The 22,623-nt window shown below is 35.4% G+C and overlaps 1 protein-coding gene across 1 annotated transcript in view; it reads right to left on the bottom strand.

The window, feature by feature from the left end:
* Positions 1–22,623, bottom strand: part of LOC130672619 (uncharacterized) — a 169,100-nt gene that overhangs the window by 126,828 nt on the left and 19,649 nt on the right. The window contains exons 4-6 of the mRNA XM_057477258.1: positions 13,442–13,551; positions 13,067–13,351; positions 123–254 (exon numbers count right to left, since the gene is read on the bottom strand). Coding sequence (XP_057333241.1) covers positions 123–254; positions 13,067–13,351; positions 13,442–13,551 — 527 coding nt within the window. The remainder of the gene's footprint in view (positions 1–122; positions 255–13,066; positions 13,352–13,441; positions 13,552–22,623) is intronic.

Raw genomic sequence — 22,623 nt, 5'->3', positions numbered from 1 at the left:
AGAAGTTACTGAAAAGTGATTATTCATTTATCATTATTAAAAACATTGTCTTGTGCACATTTCCTCGTGTATTCAGTAACTCACATTACTTTCGGTTTTCTTAATTTAACGCAATAAGTTACATTGAAATCTGGATAAAGTAAGCCTGTAAAAATACTCGACAATGCGATTTCGGCGCCACCTTTCCAGTCGTCTGCGATTCTTTTTCCAGTGGTGGGAACTGGTAAGTGACTTAACAACAATGTTGCCACAGTCTATAAAAATTATGTTTCATTATTAATTACTCTATAAAGTAGATTAATTAAATCGATTTCTCGTTAGTAACTTAAACTCGTTCATACTTAACAGTCATATTTAAGTTCAGAAATTAATTTAAAACCAAAAAATCTCTCTTTATTAAGTCAAGGCTGGAAATAATTAAAAAAAATTTAGAATCAATCGATATTTTACAATAGCTTATTAAAGAAATGCCTCTTTTCTTTCAATAAACAAGATTCCCTTGATAGATGACTTAAAATCACATTTTTTTTTTTCAGCGCTATTTATTGATGCAAATTTTTGTTTCTATTGAAGAACCGTTTACAGATGTCCTTAACCTCGCAGATTTGAATCACGGCGGAAACATGGTGGGTTTTTTCCATTTTACCACTGTTATTACGCGGTGTATCCACCATGATTCACGTGGAATCACGGTGGATACACCGCGTAATCACACTGGATACACAGTGGTAAAATGGAACAAACCCACCGTGTAATCACGGTGGATCCATGGTGTTTACACTTTCACGGTGTTTCCACCTTGATTCAAATCTGCGAGGGGACGGCTATATGTTATTTTCCATTTCAGCACGAATGTCAGAGAGATATCTTTTTAATTTCAGAAAGATGACATAATTTGTTAGATAACTTTATGATGCCAATAAGATGTCTTTCTGACATTCATGACAAGCGGATTTTTTTTTACTCTATTATTCGATTGATTACGAATGATTTTCAGCAGTACTTAGTAAATCAGATGCCAAAAAATCGAGGCTATACAAGTTTTTCAAACATGTTATAAAAAAATAAAGGGGATAACTTCCTTCCCTATTACTTTATTTACTTGTCACATTGAATCAGAATACTACACTAGTAGTTCATTGATTATTGCAATGATAAACAATCGATATTCTAAACAAGTAAGACAGATTAAGTATTTTAGATGCTGGATTTCACAGGTAGAAGATTAGCCAGCAATTCTCTCTCGTGCAAACGACAACTTAAGCTATAATCACGTACGCACGAGCCATCGGCGAGTATTTAGCACCTACTGGAGATAATTATAAAAAACTTTATTAAAGATACAATAGCGCTTTAAAGTATTTTGACAAAGGTAGTCTTCGGTTCATATAAATTTAAATATAAAAAAACATATCTCCTGCAGTCTAAAGTCGTGCAAGGAGAAAGAAATCTCTATAAAACCTAAGGAAGGTACCCGATCTAACCTAACTATAGATATTACAAAAAAGATTACTTTGACTAGTGCAGGGGGTGGGCATCCCAGTACCTGCGCAGAGTAGTGGTTAAATGGGGTAATAGTTGTCATCATCCAGCTACTGTTCAATGCCTGTAATTAATCACTTGGTCAAGAAAACTCGACAAGAAACTCTCGTCCCGAGAAAGCAAACAAAACGGTAGCCAGCCTTTCTCAAATCATGCTAGTTACGACTGGACCTAGGCATGCTAAATAATGATTACTTTTGAGCGTGACTTACTATATCTTGTCGTACAGCGCAGAAAACTAGGTGGGGAGATTTGCGCACAAAAAGTAGAGGTGTAAGTTTGCTTCCATCCGAAAAATAGCCATTGTCCGAGTCGACCGTACCTAACGGAGATCACATCTGTGGCTGCGATACTTGTTCTTGCCAATTGACAAAGCCTATTGACTTTCTAGCCCAAGAGAAGAAAAGAAAAAACCAACAGTGACAACCTAGAAACGGCATCAGCAATGTGTTGAAGGCTCAAACAGAGTGCACGATTGCTAGAGGATGCTGAACTAGCTTTTGTTGATTGAATTACAATGATGGTTTAGCTTCGTTCTTGAAATCATAACTGCACATGTCATTAATTTTCTGTGGAGTGATGTTTCGACCAATCTGAGAGTTCGTTATAAAAAATACTTGATCGAAAAATGCCGGGTGTGCAGGCGTTAATAATTGAAAATCGTAAAACCTTCTGATTGGTCGAGAATCGCCGGTTAGCTTGGTTGAGATGGTCGTGAGGTGTTGCCACAGCCTTACAGTATATTTCAAAGCACGATTCTTGAACATTGTCTCGTCCCTCCCTCCAATTCGGCAACCGGGTCGGAGATTTCAGAATTTCTTGAAAAAAAAAAAACACGATTGACTTCGATCTATAAGATGTCCTGATAGGTTGAGATTAATAGAAGAGAGAGCTTAAAAATTGGTTGTGTGAGTGTTGAGCTGGCAGTCCTGTGATGAAAATTTTTTGAGAATTTGGTAATTGGTTGAGAGACCTAATTCGGTCTGAGTCAACACATCACACTTTCTCCTGAGAGTTCTATGCAGGCTGTGAGGTCCATTATTGGGTTTGAGTGGAACTTAACATAGCCGTTGAGTCAATCGGTGCGTTGGGGTGTTTTGAAGGTGTGCCTTGAGAGCCGGTCTAACCTGGAGGGTGAGTTAGAGCAGCTGATGCTGCCTTACATCACAATGCAGCAGTGAATAATCATATTTTTTGCAAAATTAGTATTCTTTGGAGGTGTTGCAGTTGCGTGCATTATGCCTTCCTAGGCAATTAGAACACAAGCGTTCTGAGACGACGATCCTTATCTTGTTTTCGAAGCCGAAGAGTCTGAACGCTGGACAAAACAAAATGAAATGTGGCTTTGAACAACTGCTATAGGAGTTATTTAAATCTGGATTTGTTGTTGTGGTGTGAGATGGCGTAGCCAACTCCGATTGAGACGAGTGATAAGGCTCTGCTTGAACCATATGCACCTAAGCTAAAGTTTGCTTTGGAGAGGACGGTTTCTTAGTCGAGGGCTGGCTCTCCATACTTTCTAGTACTCTCGCTGAACCAGTGAGGAAACTTTTAAGTCGATCATAAGTTGGGTACTCGGTCGTTGATCCCCGGTGGATCTTCCAAGTCTCACGAGTACCATATCGAGAAGTTACACAAAATCGTGCATGGAAATATCGTCCCAATTTTCTACTAGGCGCCCCAAAGATTTGAAGGCGTTGAGACTCTTCGAAGTCGTTGTCAAGATGTCCAAATTCTTTGCTGACCGACTCTCCATCTCAACTAAAAATCTAAGTTTTCCTACTTGAGCTGTTTGAGAAGTCTTTTGTTTTCATCGCGCGTAGTGAGAACCCTTTTATACTTACACACAGTTAGTACAATTTTTCCGCTGATGAGATGGTCTGATTTTCATCAACGATTGAAACGAACAATTCCGGAAAGTACTTTCATTTGGAAAACTTGAGAATTGAGATGCCTGGTAAAGATAGCTAGTGTCGAGAAGTTCCTTGAAAGGTAGCATTAGCTAGCGTAGCTCTTGCTGGTGGATTAACGGCTTCCAGTTTCAAGATGCGAGCTTTTAAGACAGCTTGCGACAACAAAAATCAATGCCGCCTGGTCAAACAGATTCTTCTTGATGTAGTTGCCATCTAGCGAGACCTCAACTTTCTTTGAAAGTAGCATCTCATGCTCAGCCTCAAGCTTTTCTCGCGTTTATGCTTGAGCACTTTTTATTTGATTTCTATTTCCCGGAGTTTAAGGGTGTTAGAGGTGGTATCGGGCGATTTTAGCACCTGACTAAATATCCCCGACAAAATATCTACAACGAAATATCTCCGGACAAAATATCCCCATGAAAAGAAAGCAAAAATAGTGAAAAAAGCCAAAAAAACTGACACAAAACTGGGGATATTTTGTCCAGAGATATTTTGTCGGGGATATTTTGTCAGGTGCTCAAAACGCATGGAACCGTTAGAGGTATCCTTATCTACTTCGCTTGCCACCTGATTTGAACGTAACTTTAATTTGGCTTGAATAAGCAGAGTAGCCAAAGGCTTGAAACGTAGAAAATTAATCAGGGACTGAACAAATGGACTAGAGCTTGTTAGGAACCCGAAAGATCACAAGTGTAGAAAGCCCTTTACATAGGGTATGGGAAGAAGTTGCGTCCTACCACTTATCCATAAGCAACCACGTTGAACAGCGCTTGGAGACTGGTACCACGTGGGATCTTTCCAATCCCACTTCGATCAGAGTCTATTTATTTTCTGAGAGGGTCGTGGTGTTTGGCCTACAGAGGTTGGACTCGTGGTGGCTGTAGTTAGATACCACACGCAATGAGGATTCTTGACTATACCTCCGGTTGATGTCCACCTTATTCGTCACTTGATTATATTTGTTGGTTAAGCGTGTCGTCTGGGTCGAAAGATGGGGATGGCCTCGCAGACCGTGTATGTCCAAAGAACGAAGAAACGGCTTCCGGTAAAATTGAGTTGGACTTTGGTCCCATTACATTGATTAATTACTTCGCTTGTCTTTGACACGATGGAATTGAGACGGTTTCGTTGAAACGACAATCTGCTATTGGCACTTATTACGAGAAGTCTTTTAAGATGACTATTAATTGACTAAACAAGAAAGAATAGAATCACTTGCACAATAAATTAGTTCACACAAACGGTCCTTTTTGTTACATTAGCTCAGTACAACGTCTTAGGTACTCAGCAATGCACTTATGGTGCAAGTAACTAGGCACTGGTAATTACAACACAAAATTTCTACAATAACTCAATTCACAAGCGTAAATAACTAACCAGCTCAACCTCACCAATCCGGCTCAAAGGTCCAGAGAATGTTTGAGAAAACGTGAGATATGTTGGGATTTGTGAGGTGGTTGTGGGTTTATTAATTAGACGTATGTCTTATTTTTTATTGGTGTTTTATTTTAATTATAAGCAACTTATTCAATTAATTTTTAAACTATTTACAGTTTTGTAAGTATAGCATGGTTAAAATCACAAACAAAAAAAAAATAATTAAGTTAATTAAACGGAATTATTTGTAGCCTAAAGAAAGAAGTTTTTACCAATCTGAGAGTTCATAATAAAAACACATGATCAAGACATGCCGGGTGCGCCGGCCTTGATAATTAAAAATCTTGAAACTTTCTGACTAGTGAAGAATTGCCGGTTAACTTGGTTGAGATGGTCAAGAGGTTCTGCCGCCACTTTCAAGAATGTTTAAAGACGCGGTTTTTAAACAATGGGAGTTAAAAAATACCTGCCTCGAATGAGGCACAAGAACAGTCCGTACTGCGGCAACTGTAAGTCTGACATCTACTACGCTGAACAAACTTTTTTTTATCCATCCGCGATAAATATTGGTAATTTGAAAAAGAAGTAAGTTATTAGTTTCGGTCTGATTTCCAAACACCGATTTTACAACACATTTCGATATTTTGATGTCCCAACAAGCTATCCTAATTATTTTCAAGAGAATGTCCGAGTGTATATAAGTGTGTATTTAGAATGTCCATTATTTCCCAAATTAAATTTTTTTACTCGGCCATGATATAAATCATAATTTTATATCCAAAAATAATATACAAAACTCTGAAAACTGCCTATTCCTGCCAGCCAGCCCTGGAAAATAGTAATGCCTCACTTTCCATTGCGAAAATTCAAGTAATAAGCCATAACAAGAAACGATTTATGAAGTCAATCGACATTTTCATTTTATGTTAGCAATATCCTCAAAAATAATGAACCAATTTTGACGTTCAAGGTGACATTCAACGCAGTTTTTTTAACTGCTAACGTTGGAAAAAAAGTGTCATGAATCATTTCGATTTAGATTTTATTCGGAAGAAACACTTTTTCAAAATTTTTTCGACAACGGTTTCTCTTAAACAAATGAACCGATTTTAACGGTAGAGTTAGCATTCGATGCGTCTTATAAAGTTCTAGAGCTAATTATATTTTAGAGTCAATCCATCGAATGCACTACAAGATAACAAAAGGAACGCTTTTGAAAAAATTTTATTTTCAAAGTGTTCAGTCATGAGCTTAGGCAATTTGAAAAGCTTCGTGCATTTCCGTTACGACCGGGAGTAGCCGAATTCGTTACTGACTTGAATGTCATAATAGTGCCGGGTCACTCGATATTTGGGCCCGACACATACAATTCCTTGCTCATGACCGTGTCACGGCGGCATGAGAACCAGTTACCAGCCAGCCGATCAGAGAAATTGGCGGCTAACTATTTCCTATTGGCGCGCTTTTAAGCCAATGGGAAAATTCGTTACTGCAGCCATGCTGCCACATCATCGCCGAGCGGCAACGAAGGAGAAAGACGCCGTCTCAATTTCTAATCTACATCGTGAAGTCTTACTAACTACCACGCGTTTTAAAAACCGCTCTACTTGTCGCATTTGCTATCGCTTATCTATCTTCTCACATTCGCTATCTAATGTTAATTCTCACCATATTTAACTGTATAAAGTGTAAATAAATAACCAAATTATTTATTGACAAAATCTGTGTAATTTTTAATTGTTAAAATTCCATCACACCTAAACCAGATTTTTTTTGCGTATTCGCTCACTTTACACAAAGTATCTCCGAACGTATCGTACCGATTATACTCGATTCCTCAAACATTGTTGAAATTAATAAGCTGCTTCAATTGCCACCTCTAAAGCCGAATCGGTTCATATTCGTTCGGTAATTGTTTAGAATAGCGGCTGCACCTATTTTTGGCTATAAAAAATCGAAAAATCAACATATCTTGAAAATTTTTTTCTAAAATATTCTATTTTTTGGCGCATTAAAGAATCTTCGTTAATAAATCCATATAAGTCATTATTTCCTAGTATTATTTCAATTTATAAATCCAAAAAATGACTATTTTTGATGTTTTATCTTGAAATTGTTATGATCGAATTTTTTTTTTTATAGGTCTATTTTTTTTTAATTTATTAAAAATAAAACACATTAAAAAAGAACGCAGTTGAAAATTTTAATTTTTCAATTTTTTATAATTGTTCAAAAAATTAATAAATTTAAAAAATTCTCATTTTGACATTTGAGTTTCATATCAACATATCTTCAAATTTTATTTTTTCAAAAGATTCTATTTTTCGGCGCATTAAAGAATCTACGTTAATAAATCCATATGAGTCATTATTTCCTAGTATAATTTCAATTTGTAAATCTAAAAAATGACCATTTTTGGTGTTTTACCTTGAAATTTTTATGAATCAATTTTTTTTTGTCTGTTCTTTTTTGAAAAATTCATCAAAAATAAAACAAATTAAAAAACAAAATTTAAGAGGGTATGAGTTAATTTAAAGAACAGACAATTAATTTGAGAACGAGAAAATTGAAAAATAAATGAATAAAAAATATGCGCATAAAGGAAATCTCTTGTTCGGTGTACAAAATGTGATGAAGTGTGTGATGTTGATTTGACGACGATGGTTTGGCGGTGCCAAAAACGCCATACGATTAAATTAAATCGTAAAGTGAAGCAAGTGAGATGTCATTTCAAACAATCGCTCAAAAAAGATTCTTGGTTTGAATTTTCATATCTCACCTTCGAGCAGTCATGTAAGTTCATCGCCTTCTATTTATTGACCGATCCTCCTCATCAGGAGTTTTTGATGAGAGAATTCGACATGTCATCAACCACAGGAGTTGATTGGTGTTCTTTCATTCGCGAAGGGCTGGGATTATGGGCGATAACGAATACGGCCCCGAAAATTGGTGGTCGAAATAAAATTGTGGAAATCGACAAAGCCAAATTTGGCCGACGTAAATACAATCGGGGTCGAGTGATTGATGGTATGTGGCTTTTTGCGGAATCGATAGAGAGTCGAAGGAATTTTTTATTGAGCCGGTTCCAAATCGTTCTGCAGAAGTTCTTTTATCAATTATTAAAAGAAAAATTCGCAGAGGAACGACAATCATATCTGACTGCTGGAAAGCGTATAATTGTTTAAAAGATGAAGGTAATATATTTGATAATGATTTACTCTCTTGCCTTTTTACCTACTCTTTATTTCATTTTTTTCATTTTACTTTTTCTCCCTTCTCCTTATTTTACACTTACAAATTACATATGTATTTTAAATAATTGTGTTTTATTTCATTCTATAGAATATCATCACTTGACCGTAAATCATTCTTATAATTTTGTGGATCCTGAAACTGGAGCTCATACGCAAAATATTGAGCGAACGTGGAGATCAGCAAGAGCGATAATCCCAAAATATGGTCGTAATGAAGATCACATGTTCGGTTATATTGCTGAATTTATGTTTCGCGCACGATATCCGGATCACAGGGAAAGACTCCATGTTTTTTTCATACTTTAAATCAATTCTACATTGATTTGAAAAAAAATCAAAATACACTACCTCCTTTATTGTAAAAGTTTGTCTTTAAAAAAAAAAAAAAATTAATTATCAAATACATTTGATTTTTAGTCTATCATCGATAATTTATTTCACATGTTGATTTAGTAGAAAAAAATTGTAAATATATAATTATAGATAAGTATAAAGAAAATCAATTTTCAGTTTATTATACATAATTTGTTAAAAATATTCATCATTAATTTTCAGTTTATTGTTCATAACTTAATAATACTATTGATTTAACAGTAAGAAATAAAAACCAAATTTATTAATAACTCAACCTTGACATAAAATGTTTATGTTATATAATTATTCGTTAATTTTCCGTTAAAAATTTCTGTTAAGAATTAATATTTAAATTTATATTTTAGTTTATATTTTGTGATATTTTATACTTACATGTTTATAAACATAAAATATTTTAACTCAAATTTTCGATTTTTTAATTATTAACTGTTGTTTGTTTATTTGTTAATTTTCGAAAAATTATAATAAATCGAAAAATGAACATTTTTAAAAACTTGATTTCTTCAAATTATTCGATTTTGAATGAACTTAAAGAAAAAAAATTAAAGTTTCCAAAAAAAAATTACTTAATGGAAATTTCGAGGTAAAACATTAAAAATGGTTATTTTTTGGATTTGTAAATTGAAATTACGCTAGAAAATAATGAATTATATAGATTTATTAATAAAGATTTTTTAATGCGCCGAAAAATAGAATCTTTTGGAAAAAAAAACGTCTCGATAACTCAATTTTTCGATTTTTTCAAGCCCAAAATAGGTGGAGCCGCTATTCTAAACAATTATCAAAGTTTGATTTGTTTAAAAATTGGCGTTTTTCTTTGAAATTTTATTACCCGGGAAAAAATCATCAAACCTAATCATGCACGATCATACGTTAATCTCATGTATGGTCATGCCTGAATATTTGCGTCATGAGCATGTGTGATCATGCTCGGTCAGGCATGATTATGCTTTCTCATGCATGATCACGCATGCTCATGGCTGGAAAATATTCTGGTGATAATTCAATTTTTAATTAAGTTATTTTGTCAGTTTTGATGTATAGTTAATGTTTACTGGCTGAAAAGTGTTATTGAAATTTTACACGTGACGAGTCTCGAACCCACGACCATCGTGTTATATAGCACGTCTGTTGTCCACTAGACTGACCTCTCTCGTTCAGTTTACGATGATTCTTAATATCTTGTAAAAACTCCGGTTGTAAAAAATAGAATATTATTTGAATTCAATCTTGATTTGGTTATTACATATTTTTTAGTAATGAATGAAAAGAATTCTAGTTCAAATTACAAGCAAATTTAACAATTAGATTAATCTTAATTATTCATTGAAAAAAATAAAAATAAATATACAATTGTATTGACTATCATTATCAATTCCGCAAGAAATTATGAAATCAATTCTTCAATCAATAAAAAAAATTTGTAACCAAATCTATTTTAATTACTTTTTGGGGAAAAAAAATTGATTGATTTTAAAAAATTATTAATTGAATCAAAAATTATAAATTAAATTTATTTTAATCGTCAATAAAAAAAAACATAGTAACTTTAACTACTAACGTCAAAATAAAAATATATGTTCTATTGTTAAAATTTTTTTTTATCGAAAATATTTGATTACTCCTGATTAAAAACTTCGATTACATCCGATTCAAGCTTGATCGGACTTTGATTGAATTTTTTGTGTGATCAGACATGACTTTGCATGAATCATTTTTGATCGTGCATGATTCATACATGACTATGCTTAGTCTTGCCTGAATCAAGCATGATCATGCATACTGATTTTTTCTCGAGCTATCAAAAGAATCTATATCGGAATCCTGCTTAGTCTTCCATGTGAGTTTCCACACGGCGTTTTCAGACGGATTCTTATATAGCAATTCAGCATAGATCCCGATACATACTCTCACATGGGCTCCTATGGGAATCCACACCATGTCAAAGCAATATGGGAACCGTGTGGAATCTCATGTGAATTTTTGCCTCAATTCCCCATGGAAATGTGCACCATGTCAAAATGGGAATCTAGGTACCCACAGTTTCCTATGTGGGAATCCGGATACTCATGGTTTCCTATATGAATTCTTATCTAAAACCATACTTTGCTCTATTAATTCCTAAGGATTCTTACATAAATCCATACTTTTTTATACGGATTCCGATGGGTTTCCAAACAATTCCTCATAAATTTTTTGATCTGGGTAGTGATGCATAACGAAGCATGACTTCACATGAGTTATACACGGTCGTGTTTGCTCATGCTAAGTTACTCTTATGCATAACTATTCTCTCCGTGTCATATATTCTCATTTATGGTCATACATGATGAAACCCGATTTTATATGGTCATGTATGACGTTGCCTAATTCGCGCAGTGTCATGAATGATCATTCATGATTAAGCTTGGTCATGTTTGACATTGCATGAATCTTGTGCGACTATTCCTTTCTCGTCAGGCATGATCATGCACAATTTTACCTGCCATGTATGCCTTTGCATGAATCATGCAGTATCATGATCGATCATTCATAATTAAGCTTGGTCATGCATGACTTTTTTTTCATCGTCATACATGATCATGCCCAGAAGGGGTTTGGTGCCCTCTAGGGGGCGTCAGACCAAGTACGTGTCACTCTCTTCGTAAGTTCTGGGATCATTACTCCAACCGTTAGCGGTGCCCGTATGTTTTGCATCTTGTAACATGCGGCAACTCCGTGGTTGCAGGAAGCCAATAGACACCGCTGCGCGGGTGATGCCAACTCTTCAGGCTGTCTAAAAAGCCTAAGTGAAACTAGCCCGTACACAATACTATCACTAGCTCTAGCTAGCTATAGTGATATTCACTTGGTGATGACGGTAGAGGGCAATCTTTTAATAGTTGCAGTCCTAGATCCAAGTGAGATAATGTGGAAAAAACCTTTTTAGGGTAATGAGTTATGCTGCGACTCACCACTTATCTGCAGCCTGTAGACTAATACAGAGAATTGGTACCATGGAGGCCCTATTCCAAGCCCCATTTCGGCCAGAGTCTCTTTATTTCCTGACATGAAAGGAGTGGGGGGCACGAGTGAGGTAGGACTCGTGGCGGCTGTAGTAAGATACCACGCGTAAGAGGAATTTTTGATTACACCCCCGGTTAATGTCCATTCTTTGTCGTCTTTTTGGCTGGGAGTGTCGTCTGGGTGGAAGATGGGAGATTTCGCAGCGCGTGTATGCCCAAAAGGGTGAGGAAACGGCCTCTCGTCAAACGGAGGTGAGCTTAACGGCCCCGTTACGTTAATTAATCATACATGATTGGAAATAGTTTTGCATGATCATGCGTGTGTTGGCATGAATCGTGCAAAGTCATGTCTAAATCATGCACGATCATGCTTGAATCATGCCCGATCAAACATAGTCGTGCATGACGATTTTTTCCCGGGTACTCTTTAACTCATAGACATCCATTCAAGGTGATATCGAAGCTCAAAGTATAATAGATTTAAGAAATACTTTTTTTGTTCCAAATTCTCTAACTCTTCAGCATAAGGATATATACTTATGCACTAAATCTGTTTTGTCAAGAATTGATCGCTCTTTTCAATAACTATTAATTTTTGCAATAACTTTAGAGCTTTCAACTATGCAGGTTAACCAGAACTACACAGGAGTATGGTATTATTCCAGACAAAAATATGTGCATATGTATGTATTGTTCATAAATTTGCAGTTTTGACTTCAAACATTAAGCTTTGTTTAAATCGATGCGCTTTCTGAACAATAATCTTACCGAAAAATTCTAATTTAATTTTTTTTATTAATTTTTTTTTCGTTGAATTTTTGTATTTTAAAGTAGGACATTATTTATATTGAGCTCAATACGGTAAGGAATATTTGGCGGATATCACTATGCCAGTATGGGCGTGAACGCTGTACTGTATCGTATCGAAAATTTTGATAGGTTTTAAAATTGTATGCATAGATGATTCAATCATTGCGGGAATAGTAACATTGGCAATAGTCGCAGACGCTGCGATGTCGGTATGGCCGTCAGGACCATACTCCGTTGTCGTATTCACAAAGCTTCTGGCTGATAAACCGAGTCTAACGACATCTATATAGTTTCGGTTGTAATACGATAGTATACATTAATTGACACGCCAGAAATTATAGCCGAAAAAACTAGTAGCATTGTGCCCTCGGCATGAGAGTATAGGTCTCAAGGCCATGCTGTTTCGCCGTGCCTGCTATGCATACGTGTGAGCAATACAATAGCTCCAGTGCTATACAGTATAGTAAATAACGCCATACTTCTGGGACTCGTTACAATACTGTCTTGGAATATTTTACATACTATTTTAGTATCGGTCTTGAGACCATACAAGCATGGTGTTAAACGCCATGCATTTCTTACCGTGAAGGAGATCAAAAAACAAATGTCGCCAAGAGTATTTTCGAGCTCGTCGAGCACAAAAACGTATTCATACCAATGTACTTGAGCTCAAGGAACTTGAAAATAGAGGAAAGTTCTAGGGCTGATCCGCAGGGTCAACCGTCTATTAAATTTTTTCATAAATAATGTTGGCGCTTACAATTCATAATTTACGACTAAAATAATGTACTTTTTGACTCGAAGACGGATTCCACAATTTTAAATATATTGTTATATTTCGAAGAAAGTAATCCATTTTAGTGATTGTAGAATATGAATTTGCGGTTCTTGTGTACACTAAACATTCTCGATCATTGTGTAATGGTATATCACAGTATTCTTTTCGAACAGCATTAAAGTTCTCTGTATCAACGAAACACCATGGACCACCATTGTCACCATCAGGGTTACGGCAATAGTTTTTAGCGTTACTTCGAGATAACTCTGGAAAGTTTTGATGTGGAAATTTTTTTGTCTGCATTTGAAAATTCAAAAAATAAGATAAATTAAACAATTTCAAATTTGGAAATATCGAATACACTAATGAAGAAATTTAAATAGTTACATAGCCTTCTTCAAGTTTATATTCTTTATCCCATAATTTACACTCTTGTTGTGATGAACTCATTTTACAATGCCCTCCATATTCTGTGCCCGTTCCTGACACTCGACTCTCTAAAAATAATTTTTTTTTTGTGAAAGTAATCGTTCGGTTGGTAACGGGGTAAATTGAATTTACCGCGTTCAATTAAATTTAAAATAAAATCTATTGTTCACACCGTCGGTATAGTTGCAATACCACCCAGGGTTATCCGGGTAGGTTGTGACTAGTCGACCGGGGAGTGAAAATTGGAGGCTCGTCCGTCAGTCCCCAATTAGCGTTAAGTAGGAGTGACTGATAACCGAAGACGCCCGAAGTCATGCGGGGAGGAAGATCTCATATACGGAAGCCGGAACGAAAAGCGGCACTTGTCACGAGAGCGACCGGACTGTTAAGACGCATCGAAGTAAAATTGTAAGACAGAATAGACGCCATCAACCGACGCCATGGTTTATTCTCAGGTAATTATTTATTCACACTTGGGTTAACGATTGTGGAACCAAGCGATAATTATTTTCAAATCGTATATAAAATACCAGGCAGGTAGCCGGTATTTCCCTGGAAAATTACTGATTGTATTTGAAAAGCAGGTGAAGGAGAGAACGCGGGTTGGTGTGAGAGAATGAGAGAGAGGACAAGTACCGGACAGGACCAGACAATAAACCTCAAAAGAGACGGACAAAAAGGAAAATACCCGAAACCCAGGACGTGACCAGGACAAATAAAACGACGAGGACAAATCTGTGGAAAATTTAATTATTGTTAAGGTATTTACATAAATTTATTCCAGGCCGGAAGCCGGAAAAATTTATTAAGTATTCAGTCGTATATCTGGTATCGTCGCGTCACAATCAATTCGGAAAATCAAGATTTATAAATTGGCTAGAATTAAAATATATAAATTAATTAAATTAAATTGACTCCAGGCAGGTTGCCGGAGCTAGTGCGTAGTAAAATATTTCCAGGCAGTTCGCCGGAAATGTTCTAGAAGTTTCCAGGTAGATCGTGTAACCCACGCACCGGAAATTATCGAGTCTAGTCCATAATCAAGTCCGTGAAATTAATAAGTTAATTAATAAGAATTATAATCAAATAATATTAAAATAAAGAAAGTTAATGTCTCGGTAATAAATATCAAGTCCGTAGTCAAGGTCACCGGTAGTGACAAGTCAATTATTAATTAAGGAAATTTAATTTAAATAAAATAATTAATTAAATTATTAAATAAATTAAGTAAGGAAACTAAATGGATTAACCGAAAAAGGAAATTTAAGAATCAACTCGATACTAAAATAATCGAACACTTGGAGGAATGAAACGTTGATAAAAGTTTGGGAAAAGTTATCGAAACAGAGTAAAATTAAAACAAGTAAAGGTGTAATTAAAAATAAATAATTAATTAATTGAATTAATCTCTTTAATCAAAATATTTAATTAATTAATTAATTTATTAAAAAGTTGTCGTGGTAGAAATAGTCAATGGCAGGACGCCATTTATTTTAAAGTCAGAGTGAGTGTAAAATAGTCCAGGGGACTGAGTGAGTGTGTGTGTGGAATAGATCGGGATGATCATGATTTTAAAACTAGAAAATAAGGTCTCGCGAAGGTTAAGCGATTTTAAATTTAGTTGCCAAAGGGAGTTGGCTAATAAGGTCTGAGAGAGTGTGTGTGTGATATGCCAAAGGTAACGGCTATATTTTAAACTATTGTGGGTCATAAATAAAATAAAAGGTTTTTATAAAAAGGTTTATAAGGTATCAAGTTATAAGGTTTATAAAAAGTTATAAGGGTTATATAAGATATAAGGTTAATTAAGATATAAGGTTTAAAAAGGTTTATAAGTTACAAGGTTATAAGATAAAAAGTTAAAAGGTTCAATTAAATAAAAGATATAAAAGTGAACGTTAAAATTATATTGATTTATTTATGAATTATCCTTCCTCTTCCTTCTCTTACAATTAAACAAAATTACACCGACCCTGACGATCCAAGATCCGGCTCTTGGAGGCCGTTATTACTTCCAGTGGCGCCCTTAGTAAGGACGACCAGAGTAACAGCAATAGCCCTGTTATGCGTTATAATACAGAGCATCATACATTAAAATGTTTTAGATTACTGATTGACTTAATCGAATTTGTATCGAAGTTTTGAATCGAATTAAATACTGAAAATTTTTCGTAATTATTTTTTAGTTGCTACTGTTCTTCATTGTGCTGTTAGTCTACTCAAAATTCTGAAATTAAAGACATTTCTCGAAAGTTGATGGTAATTTGGTTGAAAGTCTATGATGTGATCCACAAACATCCCTCAAAATAAAATGCATCACCCCAGAGGTTGAGAAAAAAAATAAAAATACCCCCGAAAACAAATCCACATAAAAAAGTATAACGAATATAATTTTGTTCCTATAAAAAACAACATATTGTAGATTTTTGAAATTACGAAGCTTAAATATACTGAATTTTCATGAGGATACGCCACTAAAGTAGAAAAAGATATTTACACACAGCTGCGCTGCTTACACTAGTACCTTTTACGTCACCGGAATGACTTACTCTTGCATGCTTAAGGGAGGGGTCTGGGTTTCAGCGTAAAAAAAAAACACTTTTTTTGTGATTTTTTTATCTCAAATATCGATTGAGCAATTTTATTCAAACCTTCTATACATTATTGAGCATAGTTTTGACTATGTTCTGTAAATTTTTCATGCAAAAATATTAAACCATTAGCCCGTGACAGAGCTTCCCCCAGGACGTCTTGAAAAAAAAACAATTTGCGGTGTTCACTGTAACTCGGCCGGAAATTATCTGAAAATGAAAAACCATAAAAATTTAATTAAATTATAAACAAATCTTCCCCCCAACGTTTTCTGATTATTTTTTTTTTAATTTAAAAATTTTTGGCGGCCATCTAAAGTGTGAACCGTTATTTTCGACTAAAATTTCCGCCATTTTGTGGGTGGGAAACACCCTTAATGTTAAAAAAAAAATTTTTACTAAACGTAGGGGGGAGGTATTTTATATGAAGAAAATGTGTACAAAGTTTGAAATGAATCGGTCGAGTAGTTTTCAAATGGCAGTGAACACGGACTTCGAAAAAGTAGTTTTGAGAAAAACGCGTTTAAAGTTTATGAAGCAAAAAAGTGAAGAAAAAAATTTTTTTTTAAACTTACACAGAATCATCAATTCCAGCTCCATACAGCACACATCCTTCATCATTGTCGATGTCTTCAGCCTGTTTTTTTTCAAGTCTTCGTTTTATTCTGGCTTCTTTGCTCTGCTGCACAGCTTGGAACTCGGCCCTATCAATGCGATTGCTGTCCGTAGATGATGCATACTCGTGAGCGCTTGGGCCGACACTGACGTCCATGTCAGACAGAAAAGTTAGAAGAGCACCAGTACCTCCATTGAATGTGCATGCAGCTACATAAGATGCAAATTTTGCATCTTGACCGTCACCAGAAACGGTCAAAGTGTCTGACTCCGAATTTGCACGTGTTAGCTGTTTTTCTTCCTCTGCGGCGGAGACAAGAAATTTCTCAGGAGTCGTTTCGATGCTGCAGCAAATAGATTTCATGAGATCCAAATAAGATTTTTTCGATAGAAAACTACTTGCTATGTCCATGAGCCCGCAAAATTTATTGCAGCCTGCTAAACCCAAACCTAATGTACGCATTACAAAGGCAAAACGAGTGTTGATTTCATAGCGATGACCAGTTTTCTCACTCGACGGTATAAAGCGTGGATCACAATTTGTACATTTGACTTGGATTTGGAAGCCAAGTCCTTCTTTTTTACAGCTCTTGAACTCGATTGAACCATCACACTGAGCACATTTTACTAAACTTGCGATGGTTGAAAACACAAGCAAAAAATCTACGATTCTAAAATGTTTTTCAACATCTTCCGGTACACTAGCACTCGTATTTAGTTTTATTTTCGTCGCAGAAGCACTTTTGGTGGTAGCCTCATCTTTTATTTTTTTATTCGGGTTTGATCTTTTTTTTGATCGACACAAATAGGTCCTTCCACTTTGACGGACTTCTCGCGAAATTTTACTTACTCTCGGCATTATTGCTCAGGAAATTTTTTGAAAAAATAAAATTACAAGTGCACGGTCGAACGTCTAGTCACTAACTGAAGCTCGTTTCTTTCTTTAAAATAATGTAGTGTATAGTAAACATACAAATATAAAATATATCTATATGGTTTTAGTTACCTGGCTTTACTAAATGAAATATTTCTAAAACTGGATATGGGATCAGGACAATAGCAATGAATAACCTGTATACCTGCTCGACAGCTGCACTGCAATCCCAACCGCCCGTAGCTATTAGAGTTAGAGCGTTAAAGGCCCCGAGACTAATTAAACAATAACTTCAAGAATATTACTTAAATCGGATTAAAATTTTGAGGACATATTCTTGAAATGTTAAACAATATGATAAAACAAAAAAAAATCGATTTTTCGAAAGTGAAAACCCTTACCCCGCCCTTAAACCCACAACTCCAATGTGAGAGAGTGAGACGATAGATAATCATTTTTTTGGAGAAAACTTATCCACTGGAGTGATGTCCGAGTACAATTACAATTGGTTACCTTGTTCTAATTTATATTGAGTTGGGCACGAGGTGATTCAATCACTACCAATGAACAAATTTTATATACTACGGCTCCGAGAGGTGGATCGAGGAAAGTCCAAGCTCTTACGATTACGATTATGAATAAATAATTGTTTAAAATTTATAAAAATAAATTATCATATATTGAATAAAAGAAATAAGACGATCGATATCACAAATTATCAACTATGTGTTCAAAAAAACAGCACGCTGAGACTTGACTTAAGACTCGATATGAACAAAAAAAACTCAATTAATCATACGGTTCATATTCTTTTAACATACAATCTTATCTCTCTAACCAATTAACAATAATACTCGAAAAATAATCATTGATCTTGATGATTTTGAATAACAATTTCTCGCATCATAATTTTTCAGCACAAATTTCTCGAGTCAAAATTCTCTCTCACCAAAAATTTCTTACAACAAAATTTCTCGTAACATAATTTACTCGAACAAAAATTAATTATACGAGACACCTTGAGACCTTTACAAAAACACCCTCATTATGATCATAATCATCAGATTAAAGATAGAAAGGTATCGACGACGGAATGTTTAAAAAATAACGTTTTATGTCATTTTTTCCAGAAAATCATAATATAATGATCTTTATTTGCATTTATATTGTACAACTTCCGTTTTTTTACAGTTTTTCCTTATTCTTAGTTTATTTACTTATTTACATTGATTGAAGTCATTCATACCTAATTTAGCACTCTTACAATCATTCATACTTTATTAGTGTAATTTGTTCCCTAATTTTCGCGGGTTTATAGTACTATACTTGAAATTAATCTACTTTTGACTTATTAATGACTAGCGTTATTCTCTTTTTTATCACTTTTTATTTATTTACACTTCTTTTGCTTCGTTTGTCTTTTTCCTGGCTAGGCTTTCGAATTTTCTTGTGTACTCTATGACTTCTCTGCTTGGCTTTCCTATCCCTAGTTCCTTCATTCTCTCTCTTGCTTGTTCTGTTTGCTTGCTTCGCATGAATTTCTCTTTGATTTTATTTGATAGTATGTGGTCTATTTTATTGTGTGTTTCCTCGCACTCCCATATATGTTCTCATGTTCCTTCATGTTTTCTGCATACTCTACATGTTAAGTCCTGGTGTCCTTTGGCTGCTGATTCACCCAGGTTTCCGCATCTGAGTCTTGCCCATTGCTCTTTCTCCTCACTCTTTAGCTCGTGTCCTTTCCAGTATTTTTCCTCGCCTATTTCTTTTTCCCAGTATTTGTACCATTCATTGTATTGCGATCTATCTATTTTGCACCAATTTCTTTGCAATTCTTATTCTATTTTTACTTTTATTCCTTCTTCTAGTTTCTCCATGTTTTTTTCTCTGCACTTTTTTGGCCATTTCCGCTAGATGCTTTCCTGGTTTATTCCGCGAGTTGAGCCAATAACCTAGGTACTTATAACTGTTGACTATTTGTAGTTGCTGATTGTTGATGTTCCATTTTTCGTTCTTGCTTCTTCTACCTCCTTTACTGAATATCATGACTTTTGTTCTCTGTATGTTTATTTCCAGCTTGTTGTTCACCATATATTTTGCTAGCATGTTGAGCATGCCTTGTGGCTCTTCCGGCTTCTCTGCCACTACTATCTGGTCGTCCGCGAACTTTTCGATGTATACTTTTGCTTTTCCTAGCACTGTCCCTCCCTCTTTTTTGCTTTCCAGATTGTCGTCTATGTCGTCTATGATTAAGTTGAACAGCGTTAGGCTAGCTGGGTATCCCTGTCTTACTCCTTTGTATGTTTCGAAGCTTCTAGTCTTTCCCTCGCTGGTAATTATTTTACTACTTGTTCTTCTGTACATTGCTTGAAATATTTTGTGCATTTTTCCTCTGATTCCCTCTCTGCAGCATTTTCCTAGCAGTATTTCTCTGTCAACTGTGTCAAAAGCTGCTTTGAGGTCTATGAATGCGACATAGAGCTTCTTTCTTTTGCTGTTTTTCCTTAGTCTATTTCCGATTAAGCCGTTCAGCATGAAAATATGGTCTCTAGTGCTTCTTTTTGGTCTGAAACCTGCTTGGCTCTCTTTTAATTTCTATTTTGCTTCTGTCCAGTGTCTCAGTCTGTTTGCTATGATGCCTGCAAGTAATTTGTACCCCGTGTTCAGCAGTGCTACCCCCCTGTAGTTGCTTGTTTGCGTTTCTTCTCGTGCCTTATGTATCGGATATAGAAGTGCTGTTTCCCCACTGGTAGTTGCTCCTGGTTCCAGCTTTGATTCAGGATTTCTAGAAGTTCCTTTTTCGCTTGTGGTGTTAGTGCTCTAAGAAATTCAGCCGTTATTCCATCTTCTCCTGCTGCTTTATTTGCTTTGATTCCTCCCAGGACCATCGTCATTTCACTGTGTTGTATTTCTTGGTTCAGTTTGCAGTCTTCCTCGTCTTGCTCTGTTGTGTTGCTCTTTCCTTTCTCTTCCTTACTCCATATCTCTTGTTCTTTCCATCTTCCATTTTTGATTGTGCAGAGCAGATTCTCGAAGTGCTTTAACCATTTCTCTTCTGTTATTGCTTGCCCTTTTCTTTTTTTCGTGGTTCTGAAACGGTTTACTGCTGTCCAGAATTCCGACATTCCTTGGCTTCTTTCCACTTTTTTCCATCTGTCTTCTGTCCATTGTCTTTTTTTCTCTTCATGCAACGCGCTTCTCTTTTTCCTTTCCAGTTTTCTATATCTTCGTTTGTTGCATTCTTCCTCAGTGCTTTTTTTAGTTTTTTCCATAGTTCCTTTTTCTGTTCTTTGAATTCTGCGTCGTACCATTCTTCTGATTCTGTCTCGTTGTCACTTCTAGTTTTGATCATTTTGCTTGCGTTTGCCGCCCTCCATATGTTTTCCTGAAGGTTGCTCCATCTTGCGTTTATGTCTTCTAGGTCTTCTGCTTCTTTCCAGTTTTTTAGTAGAGCTTTTTGGTATTCTTCTTTCCTTTTCTCGTTTCACTTTAAAGTTGTGACTTGCTCCTGTTGCTGATGTTCCGTCGATTGTGTTGCTGTTCTTTCTGTGCCTCCTATTCTGTCCCCAGCACAAATTGTACCGGGAGATGATCTGATTCCAGCCTCGTCACTATATTCAATTCTCTGACTAGTTTGCTATCCCATCTGTCTAGTTCTAAAACCATACCTAGCACCAATCGACATCCTTCACCTACAAAGGTCTGTTACGTCCACCGCTTAATTTTCAATTATTTATCCGGGATTTCTCCCTTTGGTAGCGATAGTAATTTTGGACAAGCAGGTTGGAGGGTGCGAACAACAATAAAGAATACGAGGAAGAAATTATCTTCCTATAATTTATTATTTATAGTGGATCTTTCCGAATATTAAGAACCCAAACGACTCCGAAGAGACTGGTGCTCTTGTTTAAGCCAAAAGTATTTTATGAATGATAGGAAAATAGTTCTTTCACCTACCTTTCGATTTCAATTCTTCTAGTGCGGCAGCTATTATCCCTTCAGAACTAAACAGCTCACTCGACCTTCCTGAGGGTTGGTAGAATGGGTGCGGCTGGGTTGGTAGGATGATATCTTATGCACTACTTTCGAATGAAACCGCAAGGTTGGAGTGATGAACTTGATCTTTTATTAGGTATTTCAAATTACAACGTTTTAACTAAAAGTCACTTACTCACTCTAGTTTTCACAATTTTATGTTTAATTTATATTATAGGATTATTTATCCTTAACAGATATTTTATTAAGATTTTAATTTATATTCAATGCGTCCTTTTTACACACCCGAAAAGTGGTTTTATGCACAAATTAACTCGGCATGAGATGGAATCGCTAATTCACGTGATTTGCATCACTGGTTCGATCGTACCGGATGGGTTTTAAAATCCGACAAATATTGTACTAGACGAATGATTACTACAGTTGCGTCAGATCGAATTTTAGATCAATATTTGGGGATTTTTAATAATAATTTGAATTCAATTACTGATTATTCAACGCCGAAGCGGATTCCTGCAATAATTGGATACAAAAGATTTTAGTTTAAATGCCTTACTGATTATTCTACGCCTAGGGCAGATTCCTGCAGTAAGGTTAGTGAAATTCACGATCTTTGACTAGTTCTTATTGATTATTCGACGCCGTAGTGGATTCCTGCAATAAGAATTAGTCTACACGGAGAAAAAAAATACTATTTTCCAAACAAGAATTTCTTGGTTCAAGAAATCCGTTAAAAATATTCATTTTGTTATTATTAATTATCAATTTCTTGAGAAAAGAGCATTGTAAAATATTAACTTAAAAACTACATTAAATATTTATTTGCTGGATCGGGATGGTGAAAGAAATAATAATTCACTAATTTGGTGTATTGTCCATATTTAATAAAAATAAATCACAGATAATAGCAAGAGTACAAGAGTCGATCACGAGTTTATATCAGAGCACTTATTAAACATTATTCGATTGCATTTGAGTTTAATTGAGTTAATATAAATTTCATGGCACCGTACACATGAAATATTACATACATTATATATAGAGCGCAGTTGAATTGAAGATTG

This window comes from Microplitis mediator, chromosome 8, assembly GCF_029852145.1.
Source record: "Microplitis mediator isolate UGA2020A chromosome 8, iyMicMedi2.1, whole genome shotgun sequence".
Taxonomy (NCBI): domain Eukaryota; kingdom Metazoa; phylum Arthropoda; class Insecta; order Hymenoptera; family Braconidae; genus Microplitis; species Microplitis mediator.
This window is presented reverse-complemented; position numbering and strand designations above follow the sequence as displayed.